This window comes from Oncorhynchus mykiss, chromosome 27 (assembly GCF_057628025.1).
Source record: "Oncorhynchus mykiss isolate SJ-2025 chromosome 27, ASM5762802v1, whole genome shotgun sequence".
Lineage (NCBI taxonomy): Eukaryota > Metazoa > Chordata > Actinopteri > Salmoniformes > Salmonidae > Oncorhynchus > Oncorhynchus mykiss.
The window spans coordinates 50,059,627-50,076,845 of NC_143048.1; the positions used below are offsets into that span (position 1 = coordinate 50,059,627).

Consider the following 17,219-nt stretch of genomic DNA (forward strand, 5'->3'; position numbering starts at 1 on the left):
CTAGGATAAGTCACCGATAAATCTACGATAATCGATCATTCCAATTAGCATTTTTCTACGTCTGGCCATGCTTTCCCCCTGGCTACCCCTACCCCGGACAACAGCTCTGCACCCCCGCAGAAACTGGCCCAAGCCTCCCCCGCTTCTCCTTCACCCAAATCCAGACAGCTGATGTTCTGAAAGAGCTTCAAAATCTGGATCCCTACAAATCAGCCGGGCTAAGACAATCTGGACCCTCTCTTTCTAAAATTATCAGTCGAAATTGTTGCAACCCCTATTACTAGCCTGTTCAACATCTCTTTCATATCGTCTGAGATCCCCAAAGATTGGAATGCTGCCACGGACATCCCCCTCTTCAAAACACTCTAGACCCAAACTGTTATAGACCGACAGTTGAAGTCAGAAGTTTACATACACTTAGTTTGGAGTCATTATAACTCGTTTTTCAACCACCACTAATTAACAAATTAGTTATGGCAAGTCGGTTAGGACATCTACTTTGTGCATGACACAAGTCATTTTTACAACAATTGTTTACAGACAGATTATTTCACTTATAATTCACTGTTTCCCAATTCCAGTATGTCAGAAGTTCACATACACTAAGTTGACTGTGCCTTTAAACGGCTTGGAAAATTCCAGAAAAGTATGTCTTGGCTTTAGAAGCTTCTGATAGGCTAATTTATATAATTTGAGTCAATTTGAGGTGTACCTGTGGATGTATTTCAATGCCTACCTTTAACCCCAGTGCCTCTATGCTTAACATCATGGGACAATCAAAGGAAACCAAACAAGACCTCAGAAAAAAAATTGTAAACCTCCACAAGTCTGGTTCATCCATGGGAGCAATTTCCAAAATGCCTGAAGGTACCACGTTCATATGTACAAACAATAGTACTCAAGTATAAACACCATGGGACCACGCAGCAGTCATTCCGCTAAGTAAGGAGACACGTTCTGTCTCCTAGAGATGAACGTACTTTGGTGCAAATCAATCCCAGAACAACAGCAAAGGACCTTGTGAAGATACTGGAGGAAACAGGTACAAAAGTATCTATATCCACAGTAAAACGAGTCCTATATCAACATAACCTGAAAGGCCGCTCAGCAAGGAAGAATCCACTGCTCCAAAACCTCCATAATAAAGCCGGACAAAGATCGTACTTTTTGGAGAAATGTCCTCTGGTCTGATGAAACAAAAATAGAACTGTTTGGCCATAATGACCATTGTTATGTTTGGGGGGGGAAAGGGGGAGGCTTGCAACCCGAAGAACACCATCCCAAACGTGAAGCACGGGGGTGGCAGCACCATGTTGTGGGGGTGCTTTGCTGCAAGAGGGACTGGTGCACTTCACAAAATAGATGGCATCATGAGGAAGATAGTGATGTGGATATATTGAAGCAACATCTCAAGACATCAGTCAGGAAGTTAAAGCTTGGTCACAAATGGATCTTCCAAATGGACAATGACCCCAAGCATACTTCCAAAGTTGTGGCAAAATGGCATAAGGACGAGCAAGTCAAAGTATTGGAGTGGCCTTCACAAATCCCTGACCTCATCCTATAGAAAATGTGTGGGCAGAACTGAAAAAGTGTGTGTGAGCAAGGAGGCCTACAAACCTAACTCAGTTACACCAGCTCTGTCAGGAGGAATGGGACAAAATTCACCCAACTTGTGGAAGGCTACCCGAAACGTTTGACCCAAGTTCAACAATTTAAAGGCAATGCTACCAAATACTAATTGAGTGTATGTAAACTTCTAACCCACTGGGAATGTGATGAAAGAAATAAAAATGAAAATAAATAATTCTCTCTACTATTATTCTGACATTTCACATTCTTAAATTATAGTTGTCATTCTAACTGACCTACAACAGGCAATTTTTTACTAGGATTAAATGTCAGGAATTGTGAAAAACTGAGTTTAAATGTATTTAGGTGTATGTAAACATCTGACTTCAACTGTATATACATCCTGCCCTGCCTTTCTAAAATCTTTGAATGCCAAGTTAACAAACAGATTACCGACCATTTCGAATCCCACCGTACCTTCTCCACTATGCAATCTGGTGTCTGAGCTGGTCATGGGTGCACCTCAGCCATGCTCAAGGTCCTAAATGATATCATAGCCGCAACCGTCTTCATCAACCTGGCCAAGGCTTTTGACCCTGTCAATCACCGCATTCTTATCGGCAGACTCAATAGCCTTGGTTTCTCAAATGACTGCATCGCCTGGTTCACAATCTACTTCTCAGACAGAGTTCAGTGTGTCAAATCGGAGTGCCTGTTGTCTGGACCTCTGGCAGTCTCTATGGGGGTGCCACAGGGTTCAATTATCGGGCCGACTCTTTTCTCTGTATATATCAATGATGTCGCTCTTGCTGCTGGTGTTTCTCTGATCCACCTCTACGCAGACGACACCATTCTGTATACTTCTGGCCCTTCTTTGGACACAGTGTTAACAAATCACCAAACAAGCTTCAATGCCATACAACACTCCTTCCGTGGCCTCCAACTGCTTTTAAATGCAAGTAAAACTAAATACATGCTCTTCAACCGATTGCTGCCCGCACCCACCCGCCTGACTAGCATCACTACTCTGGACGGTTCTGACTTAGAATTTGTGGACAACTACAAATACCTACGTGTCTGGTTAGACTGTAAATTCTCCTTCCAGACTACCCACCACTGCGACCTGTATGCTCTCGTTGGCTGGCCCTCGTTGAATATTCATCGCCGAACCCACTGGCTCCAGGTCTTCTATAAGTCTTTGCTAGGTAAAGCCCCACCTTATCTCAGCTCACTGGTCACCATAGCAACAACCACCCGTAGCACGTGCTCCAGCAGGTATATCTCACTGGTCATCCCCAAAGCCAACACCTCCTTTGGCCGCCTTTCCTTCCAGTTCTCTGCTGCCGCTGACTGGAACGAATTGCAAAAATCACCGAAGGTGGAGACTCATGTCTCTCTCTCTAACTTAAAGCATCAGCTGTCAGAGCAGCTTCCCCATCACTGTACTGTACACAGCCCATCTGTAAATAGCCCATCCAACTACCTCATCCCCATATTGTTATATATCTTTTTTTGCTCTTTTGCACCCCAGTATCTCTACTTGCACATCATCATCTGCACATCTATCACTCGTGTTAATGCTAAATTGTAATTATTTCACCTCTATTGCCTATTTATTGCCTTACCTCCCTAATCTTACTACATTTGCACACACTGTACATAGTATTGTGTTATTGACTGTACGTTTGTTTATGTGTAACTCTGTGTTGTTGTTTGTGTCACACTGCTTTGCTTTATCTTGTCGCAGTTGTAAATGAGAACTTGTTCTCAACTGGCCTACCTTTTTAAATAAAGGTGTTCTCAACTAGCCTACCTGGTTAAATAAAGGTGTTCTCAACTAGCCTACCTGGTTAAATAAAAGTGAAATAAAAAAACATGTCAATAATTGAATTGAGAGAGAAAATGGAGAGACCGAGAGAGGGGGGGAGAAATTATTTAGATGATTTTGTAGTAGTATTTAGAGGATTTAGACGATGGTGTAGTAGTATTTAGTAGTATATAGATTATTTATATTATGGTGTAGTAGTATATAGATGATGATGCAGTATTTAGATGTATATAGATTGTTTAGATGATGTTGTAGTAGTATTTAGATGATTTAGATGATGTAGTAGTATTTAGATGATGTTGTAGTAGTATTTAGTTGTATATAGATATATAGATGATTTAGTAGTATATACATTATTTATATTATGGTGTAGTAGTATATAGATGATGATGCAGTATTTAGATGTATATAGATTGTTTAGATGATGTTGTAGTAGTATTTAGATGATTTAGATGTTGTAGTAGTATTTAGATGATGTTGTAGTAGTATTTAGTTGTATATAGATATATAGATGATTTAGTAGTATATACATTATTTATATTATGGTGTAGTAGTATATAGATGATGATGCAGTATTTAGATGTATATAGATTGTTTAGATGATGTTGTAGCAGTATTTAGATTATTTAGATGATGTAGTAGTATTTAGAGGATTTAGATGATGTAGTAGTATTTAGATGTATATAGATTATTTAGATGATGTTGTAGTAGTATTTAGAGGATTTAGATGATGTTGTAGTAATATTTAGATGGTGTAGTTTTTAGATGATGTTGTAGTAGTATTTAGATGATGTTGTAGTAGTATTTAGTTGTATATAGATATATAGATGATTTAGTAGTATATACATTATTTAGATTATTTAGATGATGTAGTATTTAGATGATGTTGTAGTATTTAGATGTAGTAGTATTTAGATGATGTTGTAGTAGTATTTAGAAGACAAGGTACTCAATACTGCCTGAAGACAAGGTACTCAATACTGCCTAAAGACAAGGTACTCAATACTGCCTGAAGACAAGGTCCTCAATACTGCCTAAAGACAAGGTACTCAATACTGCCTGAAGACAAGGTCCTCAATACTGCCAGAAGACAAGGTACTCAATACTGCATGAAGACAAGGTACTCAATACTGCCAGAAGACAAGGTACTCAATACTGCCTGAAGACAAGGTACTCAATACTGCCCGAAGACAAGGTACTCAATACTGCCTAAAGACAAGGTACTCAATACTGCCTGAAGACAAGGTCCTCAATACTGCCTGAAGACCAGGTACTCAATACTGCCTGAAGACAAGGTACTCAATACTGCCAGAAGATAAGGTACTCAATACTGCCTAAAGACAAGGTCCTCAATGCTGCCAGAAGATAAGGTCCTCAATACTGCCTAAAGACAAGGTCCTCAATACTGCCAGAAGACAAGGTACTCAATACTGCCAGAAGACAAGGTACTCAATACTGCATGAAGACAAGGTACTCAATACTACATGAAGATAAGGTCCTCAATACTGCCTGAAGACAAGGTACTCAATACTGCCTGAAGAAAAGGTACTCACAACTGCCTAAAGACAAGGTACTCAATACTGCCAGAAGACAAGGTCCTCAATACTGCCAGAAGACAAGGTACTCAATACTGCCAGAAGACAAGGTCCTCAATACTGCCTGAAGACAAGGTACTCAATAATGCCTGAAGACAAGGTACTCAATACTGCCAGAAGACAAGGTCCTCAATACTGCCTGAAGACAAGGTACTCAATACTGCCTGAAGACAAGGTACTCAATACTGCCTGAAGACAAGGTACTCAATACTGCCAGAAGACAAGGTCCTCAATACTGCCTGAAGACAAGGTACTCAATACTGCCTGAAGACAAGGTACTCAATACTGCCTGAAGACAAGGTACTCAATACTGCCTAAAGACAAGGTCCTCAAAACTGCCTGAAGACAAGGTACTCAATACTGCCTGAAGACAAGGTACTCAATACTGCCTGAAGACAAGGTCCTCAATACTGCCTGAAGACAAGGACCTCAATACTGCCTGAAGACAAGGTACTCAATACTGCCTAAAGACAAGGTCCTCAATACTGCCAGAAGATAAGGTACTCAATACTGCCTGAAGACAAGGTACTCAATACTGCCTGAGGACAAGGTCCTCAATACTGCCAGAAGACAAGGTACTCAATACTGCCTAAAGACAAGGTCCTCAATACTGCCAGAAGACAAGGTACTCAATACTGCCTGAAGACAAGGTACTCAATACTGCCTGAAGACAAGGTACTCAATACTGCCAGAAGACAAGGTACTCAATACTGCCAGAAGACAAGGTACTCAATACTGCCTGAAGACAAGGTACTCAATACTGCCTGAAGACAAGGTCCTCAATACTGCCTGAAGACAAGGTCCTCAATACTGCCTGAAGACAAGGTACTCAATACTGCCTAAAGACAAGGTCCTCTATACTGCCAGTAGATAAGGTACTCAATACTGCCTGAAGACAAGGTACTCAATGCTGCCTGAGGACAAGGTCCTCAATACTGCCAGAAGACAAGGTACTCAATACTGCCTAAAGACAAGGTCCTCAATACTGCCAGAAGACAAGGTACCCAATACTGCCTGAAGACAAGGTACTCAATACTGCCTGAAGACAAGGTACTCAATACTGCCTGAAGACAAGGTACTCAATACTGCCTGAAGACAAGGTACTCAATACTGCCTGAAGACAAGGTCCTCAATACTGTCTGAAGACAAGATACTCAATACTGCCTGAAGACAAGGTACTCAATGCTGCCAGAAGACAAGGTACTCAATACTGCCAGAAGACAAGGTACTCAATACTGCCAGAAGATAAGGTACTCAACACTGCCTGAAGACAAGGTCCTCAATACTGCCTGAAGACAAGGTCCTCAATACTGCCTAAAGACAAGGTACTCAATACTGCATGAAGACAAGGTACTCAATACTGCCTGAAGACAAGGTACTCAATACTGCCTGAAGACAAGGTCCTCAATACTGCCAGAAGACAAGGTACTCAATACTGCCTGAAGACAAGGTACTCAATACTGCCTGAAGACAAGATACTCAATACTGCCTGAAGACAAGGTACTCAATACTGCCTAAAGACAAGGTACTCAATACTGCCAGTAGACAAGATGCTCAATACTGCCTGAAGACAAGGTACTCAATACTGCCTGAAGACAAGGTTCTCAATACTGCCTAAAGACAAGGTACTCAATACTGCCTAAAGACAAGGTCCTCAATACTGCCTAAAGACAAGATACTCAATACTGCCTGAAGACAAGGTACTCAATACTGCCTAAAGACAAGGTCCTCAATACTGCCTAAAGACAAGGTCCTCAATACTGCCAGAAGACAAGGTACTCAATACTGCCTGAAGACAAGGTACTCAATACTGCCTGAAGACAAGGTACTCAATACTGCCTAAAGACAAGGTCCTCAATACTGCCAGAAGACAATGTCCTCAATACTGCCTAAAGACAAGGTCCTCAATACTGCCTGAAGACAAGATACTCAATACTGCCTGAAGACAAGGTCCTCAATACTGCCTAAAGACAAGGTACTCAATACTGCCAGAAGACAAGATACTCAATACTGCCTGAAGACAAGGTACTCAATACTGCCTATAGACAAGGTACTCAATACTGCCAGAAGACAAGATACTCAATATTGCCTGAAGACAAGGTACTCAATACTGCCTAAAGACAAGGTACTCAATACTGCCTGAAGACAATGTCCTCAATACTGCCTAAAGACAAGGTCCTCAATACTGCCTGAAGACAAGATACTCAATACTGCCTGAAGACAAGGTACTCAATACTGCCTGAAGACAAGGTACTCAATACTGCCAGAAGACAAGGTACTCAATACTGCCAGAAGACAAGGTACTCAATACTGCCTGAAGACAAGGTACTCAATACTGCCTAAAGACAAGTTACTCAATACTGCCAGAAGACAAGGTCCTCAATACTGCCAGTAGACAAGGTACTCAATACTGCCAGAAGACAAGGTCCTCAATACTGCCTGAAGACAAGGTCCTCAATACTGCCTGAAGACAAGGTCCTCAATACTGCCTGAAGACAAGGTACTCAATACTGCCTAAAGACAAGGTACTCAATACTGCCAGAAGACAATATACTCAATACTGCCTGAAGACAAGGTACTCAATACTGCCTAAAGACAAGGTACTCAATACTGCCTGAAGACAAGGTCCTCAATACTGCCTGAAGACAAGGCCCTCAATACTGCCTGAAGACAAGGTAGTCAATACTGCCAGAAGACAAGGTACTCAATACTGCCAGAAGACAAGGTACTCAATACTGCCTGAAGACAAGGTACTCAATACTGCATAAAGACAAGGTACTCAATACTGCATGAAGACAGGGTACTCAATACTGCCTGAAGACAAGGTACTCAATACTGCCTGAAGACAAGGTACTCAATACTGCCAGAAGATGCAGGCTGCACGGTACTGAAGAAAGTAGGAAACCAAGCACTTGGAGGAACCAAATAAAGATTGAAGTCTGTCTGTAATTTACACTCCACCTCCAATAGAAGAAGACATTAACAGCTCCTTTATAACTATTAACAGGTCTGCTAAGGCTCTCAGCCTAATGTGCCCATGTCTGCTACCTGGTGCACAACAACAACAACACACCACACCACAACAACAACACACCACAACAACAACACAACACACAACAACACACCACAACAACAACAACACACCACAACAACACACCACAACAACACACCACAACAACAACAACACACCACAACACACCACAACACACCAAAACAACACACCACAACACACCACAACACACCACCACAACAACAACAACACAATACACCACAACACACCACAACAACAACACACCACAACAACAACACACCACAACAACAACACACCACACCACAACAACACACCACAACAACACAACACACCACCACAACACACCACAACAACACAACACACCACCACACCACAACAACAATAACAACACACCACCACAACAACAACACAACACACCACCACAACAACACACCACAACAACAACAACACAACAACAACACACCACAAAAACACACCACAACACACCACAACAACACACCACCACAACAACAACAACACAATACACAACAACACACCACCACAACAACAACAACACAATACACCACAACACACCACAACAACAACACACCACAACAACAACACACCACAACAACAACAACAACACACCACAACAACAACACACCACAACAACACAACACACCACAACACACCACAACAACACAACACACCACAACAACCCAACACACCACCACACCACAACAATAACAACACACCACAACAACACACCACCACAACAACACACCACAACAACAACAACACAACACACCACAACACAACAACACACCACAACAACAACAACACACCACAACAACAACAACACACCACAACAACACAACACACCACACCACAACAACACAACACACCACAACAACACAACACACCACCACACCACAACAATAACAACACACCACAACAACACAACAACAACAACACAACACACCACAACACAACAACACACCACAACAACAACAACAACACACCACAACAACAACAACACACCACAACAACACAACACACCACAACACACCACAACAACACAACACACCACAACAACACAACACACCACCACACCACAACAATAACAACACACCACAACAACACACCACCACAACAACAACACAACACACCACCACAACAACACACCACAACAACAACAACAACACAACACAACAACACACCACAACAACAACACACAACAACACAACACACCACAACAACACACCACAACAACAACACACAACAACACAACACACCACAACAACACACCACAACAACAACACACCACAACAACAACAACACCACAACAACAACAACACCACAACAGCAAAACATAACACAAGAAGAAAACCCAACAACACAACTTACATGTGGGAACTGATGGAGTTTTACATTCAAGCGTTTAGGAGTGCTGTTCGAGGATCCATTTCACTTTTTGGATCACAATGAATAAGGATCCGGGCAAACTAAGATACTACAGCCAAGGGGAAACCAAACTGATCCTAGATCAGCTGAGGGATTGGAACGTACAAGGTATCGACGGTGCAGGGGATAAGAACTGATCGGGGGTAATATATATTATTATTATATGTATTTATATATTGGAATAAGAACTGTTCGGGGATCAGTGGATTGGGAAGCAGACAATGCTTTGTTATAGGGAGGTAGATTGTAGTTATGGTGCCGATCTAGGATCAGTTTTGGCTTTTAGATAATAATTAATAAGATTACATGGACAGGGAGGAACTGATCCTAGATCAGTGTTTTGGGTAAAAGGAGGTTGTTCACGGGAGGTAAGCAGCAGTAGTCATGCTGCAGCAGGGAGGGTAGAAACTGAACCTCCCTCGTCGGCACGCAGTTCAGTTCCCGCCGTCTCAGGGATTATTTCCATCCTCGTCAGAACCATTTGTCAAGGGAACAGCTTTGCCTTGAGGAAGACTAGTCTCCCCCCCCCCCCACCCCCTTCCTAAAAGAAGCCTCTCTCCCCCTGAAAAAGAACCGCTCCCCCTTGAAAGAAGCCTTTCTCCCCTGTCTCGCCCCCTCCCAAAGGAACCTCTCTCCAAGTCTGTTGTGTTGCTGCCTCAGGGGGAGTGGCCATACAAAGAGGTGGTGTCATTTTCACACCAGAACCTTGTGGTTTGTTATGGAGGTTTGCCCTCTAGTGGCAGATTTGTGGTATTGTATTGTTTTGACTGGCTAATACCTCCAGTGGGCTACTGAACCAATGCATTGAATAGAGATACTCCCATACCAAGGTTTTATTCATGTAAATTAAAACATTGAAGTTGATCTTGCAACTGTTTTCAGATCCCATGTACTGCTATCTCCTGCTGTTGTGCCCTTGAGCAAGGCACTTACGTTGAAATAAAGATCACCTTATTTCCCTCTGCTTTCCTCTCTAACCAGATGCCTCCTGGGCCTCGTCTGCCCACCAACGGCAGCCTAGTGGGGATGTCAGCCCAGGCCCAGGCCAACCAACGTCCCCCTGCTCCTGGCTCCAACACCCAGCAGAAACCCCCAGGACCAGGGAAGACCCAGGTCATGCAGAGACAGCTAGCCCAGCAGCAGCACATCATCAATGACTCTGTGAGTTCTAGGTTATCATCAATTACTCTGTGAGCTCTAGGTTATCATGTTAACATCAATTCATCTGTGAGCTCTAGGTTATCATGTTAACATCAATGACTGTGAGCTCTAGGTTATGTTAACATCAATTCATCTGTGAGCTCTAGGTTATCATGTTAACATCAATTCATCTGTGAGCTCTAGGTTATCATGTTAACATCAATGACTCTGAGCTCTAGGTTATCATGTTAAAATCTGACTCTGTGAGCTCTAGGTTATAATGCTAACATCAATGATTGAGCTCTAGGTTAACATCTGACTCTGAGTTCTAGGTTATCATGTTAACATCTGACTCTGAGTTCTAGGTTATCATGTTAACATCAATGACTCTGAGCTCTAGGTTATCATGTTAACATCAATGACTCTGTGAGCTTTAGGTTATCATGTTAACATCAATGATTGAGCTCTAGGTTAACATCTGACTCTGAGTTCTAGGTTATCATGTTAACATCTGACTCTGAGTTCTAGGTTATCATGTTAACATCTGACTCTGAGTTCTAGGTTATCATGTTAACATCAATGACTCTGAGCTCTAGGTTATCATGTTAACATCAATGACTCTGAGCTCTAGGTTATCATGTTAACATCAATGACTCTGAGTTCTAGGTTATCATGTTAACATCAATGACTCTGAGCTCTAGGTTATCATGTTAACATCTGACTCTGAGTTCTAGGTTATCATGTTAACATCAATGACTCTGAGCTCTAGGTTATCATGTTAACATCAATGACTCTGAGCTCTAGGTTATCATGTTAATATCAATGACTCTGAGTTCTAGGTTATCATGTTAACATCAATGACTCTGAGCTCTAGGTTAACATGTTAACACCTGACTCTGAGCTCTAGGTTAACATGTTAGAATCTGACTCTGAGCTCTAGGTTAACATCTGACTCTGAGCTCTAGGTTATCATGTTAACATCTGACTCTGAGCTGTAGGTTATCATGTTAACATCTGACTCTGAGCTCTAGGTTAACACCTGACTCTGAGCTCTAGGTTAACATGTTAGAATCTGACTCTGAGCTCTAGGTTAACATCTGACTCTGAGCTCTAGGTTATCATGTTAACACCTGACTCTGAGCTCTAGGTTATCATGCTAACATCAATGACTCTGTGAGCTCTAGGTTAACATCTGACTCTGAGCTCTAGGTTATCATGTTAACATCTGACTCTGAGCTCTAGGTTATCATGTTAACATCTGACTCTGAGCTCTAGGTTATCATGTTAACACCTGACTCTGAGCTCTAGGTTATCATGTTAACATCAATGACTCTGAGCTCTAGGTTATCATGTTAACATCAATGACTCTGAGCTCTAGGTTATCATGTTAACATCAATGACTCTGAGCTCTAGGTTATCATGTTAACATCTGACTCTGAGCTCTAGGTTATCATGTTAACATCTGACTCTGAGCTCTAGGTTATCATGTTAACATCTGACTCTGAGCTCTAGGTTATCATCTGACTCTGAGCTCTAGGTTAACATGTTAACACCTGACTCTGAGCTCTAGGTTATCATGTTAACATCTGACTCTGAGCTCTAGGTTATCATCTGACTCTGAGCTCTAGGTTAACATGTGACTCTGTCTTACAAAATGTTTCACTTTGGGAACTCAGACAGTTCCCACTCGTTCCCCTTCAATCCCACCCCTGACAATCTCATGTTGGATTTGAACATGTAAACAAAATGTCATTGTTGTTTCATTGTTTCTTTCTGTTGTGTTTCAGGACAAAATCAATAGTAGCCAGGATCTGTTTAACCGTCATCTAACCAGACCACCACCAGACTATAAACAGCCCAGAGGAATGGTCCAACCTACAGGCCTTTTCACAGGTACATCATTCATTTGAATCATTCATTGCTTCCATGTAGGAAGGAAAAAAACAGTATTGGCTCTTAATGGTTTTCCATCATTGTTTGTGTCTGTATGAGCCAATCAGAACAGAATCAGAACAATCTTTGTGTATTCAGGTATGAGTTCTTCGCAGTCGTTGTCGACCAACGGGTCTGACCAGAGTGAACTTCTATCCATGTCCTGCCACATGCCCAGCGGCCCGGGATCCAAGATGACCCCTCCTCCCACGGACTGGAGGTTTGGAAGAGGCCCCAACACTCACCAGATCCAACAGCACAACAACCAGACCAAGATGGGACTCGGAGTCGGAGGAGGACTCAACCAAAACAAGTCCAGGTTCCCTGGTCCTCCCAACGGCCAGGGTAATGGGTTTGAGGTGGGTGGTCTTACCAGTGTACAACATCCCTCAAGGACATCAGTAGGCCAGCAGGGTGGAGGGATGCCCAGTCAGGGGCAGGGTCTCGGGCTGGGGGGTGTGATGGGCTGGCCTCCTGGAGCTAAAGCTCCCATCATGGTCCCTGGGTCTCTCGGGGTAAGGCAGCCCCCGAACTCGCTCCAACCACAGGGTGCCCATTCCCAGTCTCAGCTCGACATGTCCAGCCACCAGTACCCTCCTGGCCCCCGGCACATAGGCCCTGGCCCACCCAACCAGGTGGCACCAGAAATTGGCATGCTGCCTCTGAACCCAGCCCTCCGCAGCTCCACCACCACCACCAACCCCAGACCCAGCCAACCCATGATGCCTCCTCTGCCAGGGCTACCAAGCCTCAACCAGGCCTCTCCGGAGCAGAGGGTTCCCGCTGGGGGCAGCACCATCGGGGTCTTCCCACCACATAACCACAACCCTGGGGGAAGCTACCAGACCCAGAACAGCCGGGCTGTTAACCGACTGACCTTTGAATTCCTCCAGGAGGGAGACAACACCGTCCCAGGGATCAACACTGACTCAGACTTCATCGACTCGCTGCTGAAGTCTGGATCCGGCAACGACGACTGGATGAAAGACATCAACCTCGATGAGATCCTGGGCAGTCACTCATAAAGTGGGATGATGTGGGATTGCATAAATAGGGCCCAGAGTTTTTCCATGCAGCTCTCATGAATTGGGGTTCATTCCAGAGTTGTTCTCTTCTTCAAGTCTCATGAATTGGGGTTCATTCTAGAGAGTTTTTCTCTGCAAGTCTCATGAATTGGGGTTCATTCTAGAGAGTTTTTCTCTGCATGTCTCATGAATTGGGGTTCATTCTAGAGACTTTTTCTCTGCATGTCTCATGAATTGGGGTTCATTCTAGAGACTTTTTCTCTGCAAGTCTCATGAATTGGGGTTCATTCCAGAGAGTTTTTCTATTCAAGACTCATGAATTTGGGTTCATTCTAGTGAGTTTTTCTGTAGAACAATTCCACAGAATTGGTGGCCAGTTTTTCCATCAAAACATTCCATAGAATTGGGAGCGCTGGTCAGGAGTTTTTCCAGGTTAGATGGGCCATGTGGTGTGGAAAAACTCCTGGCCTTAATTATAGGCTCCAACTAGAGCCAGGAGCTCCTCCCTCTTCTGGTCAGGATAAACTCCAGGACCCATCCATAAAGACTGATAACTGCAAACGCAGAACTTTCCCCATACAGAGACTATGGATGGCCTTGGGAAGTGCATCCCAAATGGCACCCTATTCCCTTTATAGTGCACTACTGTAGACCAGGATCCATAGGGCTATGGTTGAAAGTAGTGCACTATATAGGGAATAGGGTATCATTTGAAACACAGACCATGAATGGCCATGAGTCAGAATTCATCTAAAGGGATTACATTTGCAAAGCTATAATGTCATTTTGTAAACCCAATATATAATTTGATATCTAATTGTACTTTTTGTGTATTCCTGTGAAGAAATATATATTCTGTCTAATAATATTTTAGTACATTATAAAGGTTCATTGAATAAGAGGATTCTCTGACAGCGTCTTGACCTGATTCTGAATATATTCTATCAAACCTTTCTCTTTTCATACCATGGGTATCGTCCAAAAATGTCACCCTATTCCATACATAGTGCACTACCCAGTCTTCATTATGTAGGGGATAGGGTGTCATTTCTGACACAGATATGGGAGGTAGTGTACTGCTAGTGACTAGAGCCATGTGGGCCCTGTAATACATGGGGTAGAGGGGTCCAACCATGGTCAACTGTGAACAGGAAGTGGCTGTCATACTTCCAGACTTTGTCCCAAATGACACCGTAATTCCCCTTTTATTATGCTCTACCACATAATGCTCTGGTCAGAAGTAGAGTACTGTAATAGGGAATAGAGCGTCATGACAGGATATACCCCCCCTTTTATTATGCTCTACCACATAATGCTCTGGTCAGAAGTAGAGTACTGTAATAGGGAATAGAGCGTCATGACAGGATATACACCCCCCCCCCCCCCACCCAGACCCATCGTGGTGTTTCATGTTTTGAATGATGACGCTGTCTCAGGTGTTTGTTATATTTACCACAGACACTTTACTCATCATGTTATTTCTACTTTTCTGGCTTATCGCCTGGGACTGGTTTGAACGGCAAGCCACATCTTAAACCATTTATTTTAGATTTTTTGATCTAATATTTAATAATCTATTGGGAGAAAAAAATATATACGACATTATAAACAATCTAATGAATAAAAATGTTTTAAATAAAGTGTGAGCCTTTGTACTTTCTGTTGCTGTTCCAGGAAAGATCAGGATTATTTAGAGAGCTAAATATTGGAAGAAATTAATTTGTTCAAAACTGTTTAACTATTGTCTTTCTCTCTCTCTGGGTCAACTACTCTCCACATGTTATACACTGCAGCTACCTAGCTGTAGCCTATGCTTTCAGTACTAGATTCATTCTCTGATCCTTTGATTGGGTGGACAACATGTCAGTTCATGCTGCAAGAGCTCTGATAGGTTGGAAGACGTCCTCCGGAAGTTGTCATAATTACTGCGTAAGTCTATGGAAGGGGGTGAGAACCATGAGCCTCCTAGGTTTTGTATTAAAGTCAATGTACCCAGAGGAGGACGGAGGCTAGCTGTCCTCTGGCTACACCATGTTGCTACCCTACAGAATGCTGTTTAGGCTACTGTAGACCTTCTTTGCAAAATAGTGTGTTTTAATAAACTATTTGGTGGTGTGATTATATGTCGTATAAAAACCTTTCCCATTACAAATGTAGATATAGAGGACACGCACACACACATAATTTTGGGATGCCTTTAAGGCGTACATTAGGGGATTGATAATCTCATACTCTGCAAAAAGTTCAATCTGATTTAGAAATTAAAATGTTATAAAAATAAATCACTATCTTAGAAAAAGCCCATAGAAGTCTTGTACGAGAAAATTGAAAATAACATTTCTGAACTTAAGCAGGAAAATGATATTTTACTTTTGAAGAGAGCCAACAATTACAGGTTAAACTCAAATGAAGAATATTACTTAATGGCAAATAAACCTGGTAAATATCTCGCAGCTCTGACAAAATGAATATATGCTAAACCAGTTATAATTTTAAAAGATAAAGATTCAAGTGTGGTAATTAGGAACAACAACGGGATTAATTACAATTTGAAAGCTTCTATGAAAATGTATATGAATCAGAATTAAACAACATTTGGATGGATCCTACAGCTTTCTTAGACTCAACAACTCTGAAGCAATTATCAGCAGACAAAAAATAATCACTAAAAACAGTTCACCCAAGAAAACATATTAGATGCTGTTAAAACGTTCGCATGGAGAAAAGCAATGGATAGCTTCCACATAGAATTCTATTCAACGTTTTGGGACACAATATTTACACAAATGACAACACACATGTCACTCAATTTAGTACTTCCTAGTTCCATGTATAAAACAGCTATTTCAGTCATATTAAAACCAGGAGAATCTGGAGTTCCCCTGCTGATTATAGACCCATAAATGTAATAAATTATGACCATAAAATAAAAAATAAAGCTTATAAACAAGGTAAATGTCTCTTACCGGTCTGGTATAGACACACACATACAAGAACATGTTTCAGTTTAAAAGAATATGCAAAAAGATATATCTATAGATTGATTAATAATGGCTGTTAATGCCGAAAAGGTGTTAGACCGTCTTGAATGTCCTTTTCTATTCAAAACTTTGGAAACATTGTTTTTTCCAGCAGAAATAATACATTTTACAAAAATATTGTATGAATGTCCTAAACCAAAAATATACACAAATAATACATTCTCTGATGAAATTGCTTTTGGAAGAGGCACAAGACAGGGATGTCCGCTCTCCCCCCTCCTGTTTGCACTGCCAATTGAACCTTGCAGAAAGAATCAGATCGGACCCAAACGTAACAGGTATCAGTATTGGTAAACATGAATAGCAACTAAACTTATTTGCAGATGATCTCCTGATACACCTGACCAATATTGAAAACACAATTTTGCAAAAAATATTTTCAGAATACTCTAGTCTCAGGATATATTAGCTTGGATGAAAGGTGCCCAGAGATGCCCTGAGTAAACGGCCTGCTCCTCAGTCATAGTTGCTAATATATGCAAATTATTATTAGTATTGGATATAAAACACTCTGAAGTTTCTAAAACTGTTTGAATGAGGTATGTGAGTATAACAGAACTCATATGGCAGGCAAAAACCTGAGAAGAAATCCAAACAGGAAGTGGGAAATCT

The 17,219-nt window shown here is 41.9% G+C and overlaps 1 protein-coding gene across 2 annotated transcripts in view; it reads left to right on the forward strand.

Annotated features, from left to right (window-relative positions):
- Positions 1-15,206, forward strand: part of maml2 (mastermind like transcriptional coactivator 2) — a 162,268-nt gene extending 147,062 nt beyond the window's left edge. For both annotated transcript variants that reach the window (XM_090224049.1, XM_036964717.2), the window contains 3 exons: positions 10,451-10,630; positions 12,397-12,502; positions 12,641-15,206. In XM_090224049.1, coding sequence (XP_090080175.1) covers positions 10,451-10,630; positions 12,397-12,502; positions 12,641-13,566 — 1,212 coding nt within the window. In that variant the 3' untranslated portion in view covers positions 13,567-15,206. The remainder of the gene's footprint in view (positions 1-10,450; positions 10,631-12,396; positions 12,503-12,640) is intronic.
- The last annotated feature ends 2,013 nt before the right edge of the window (positions 15,207-17,219 follow it).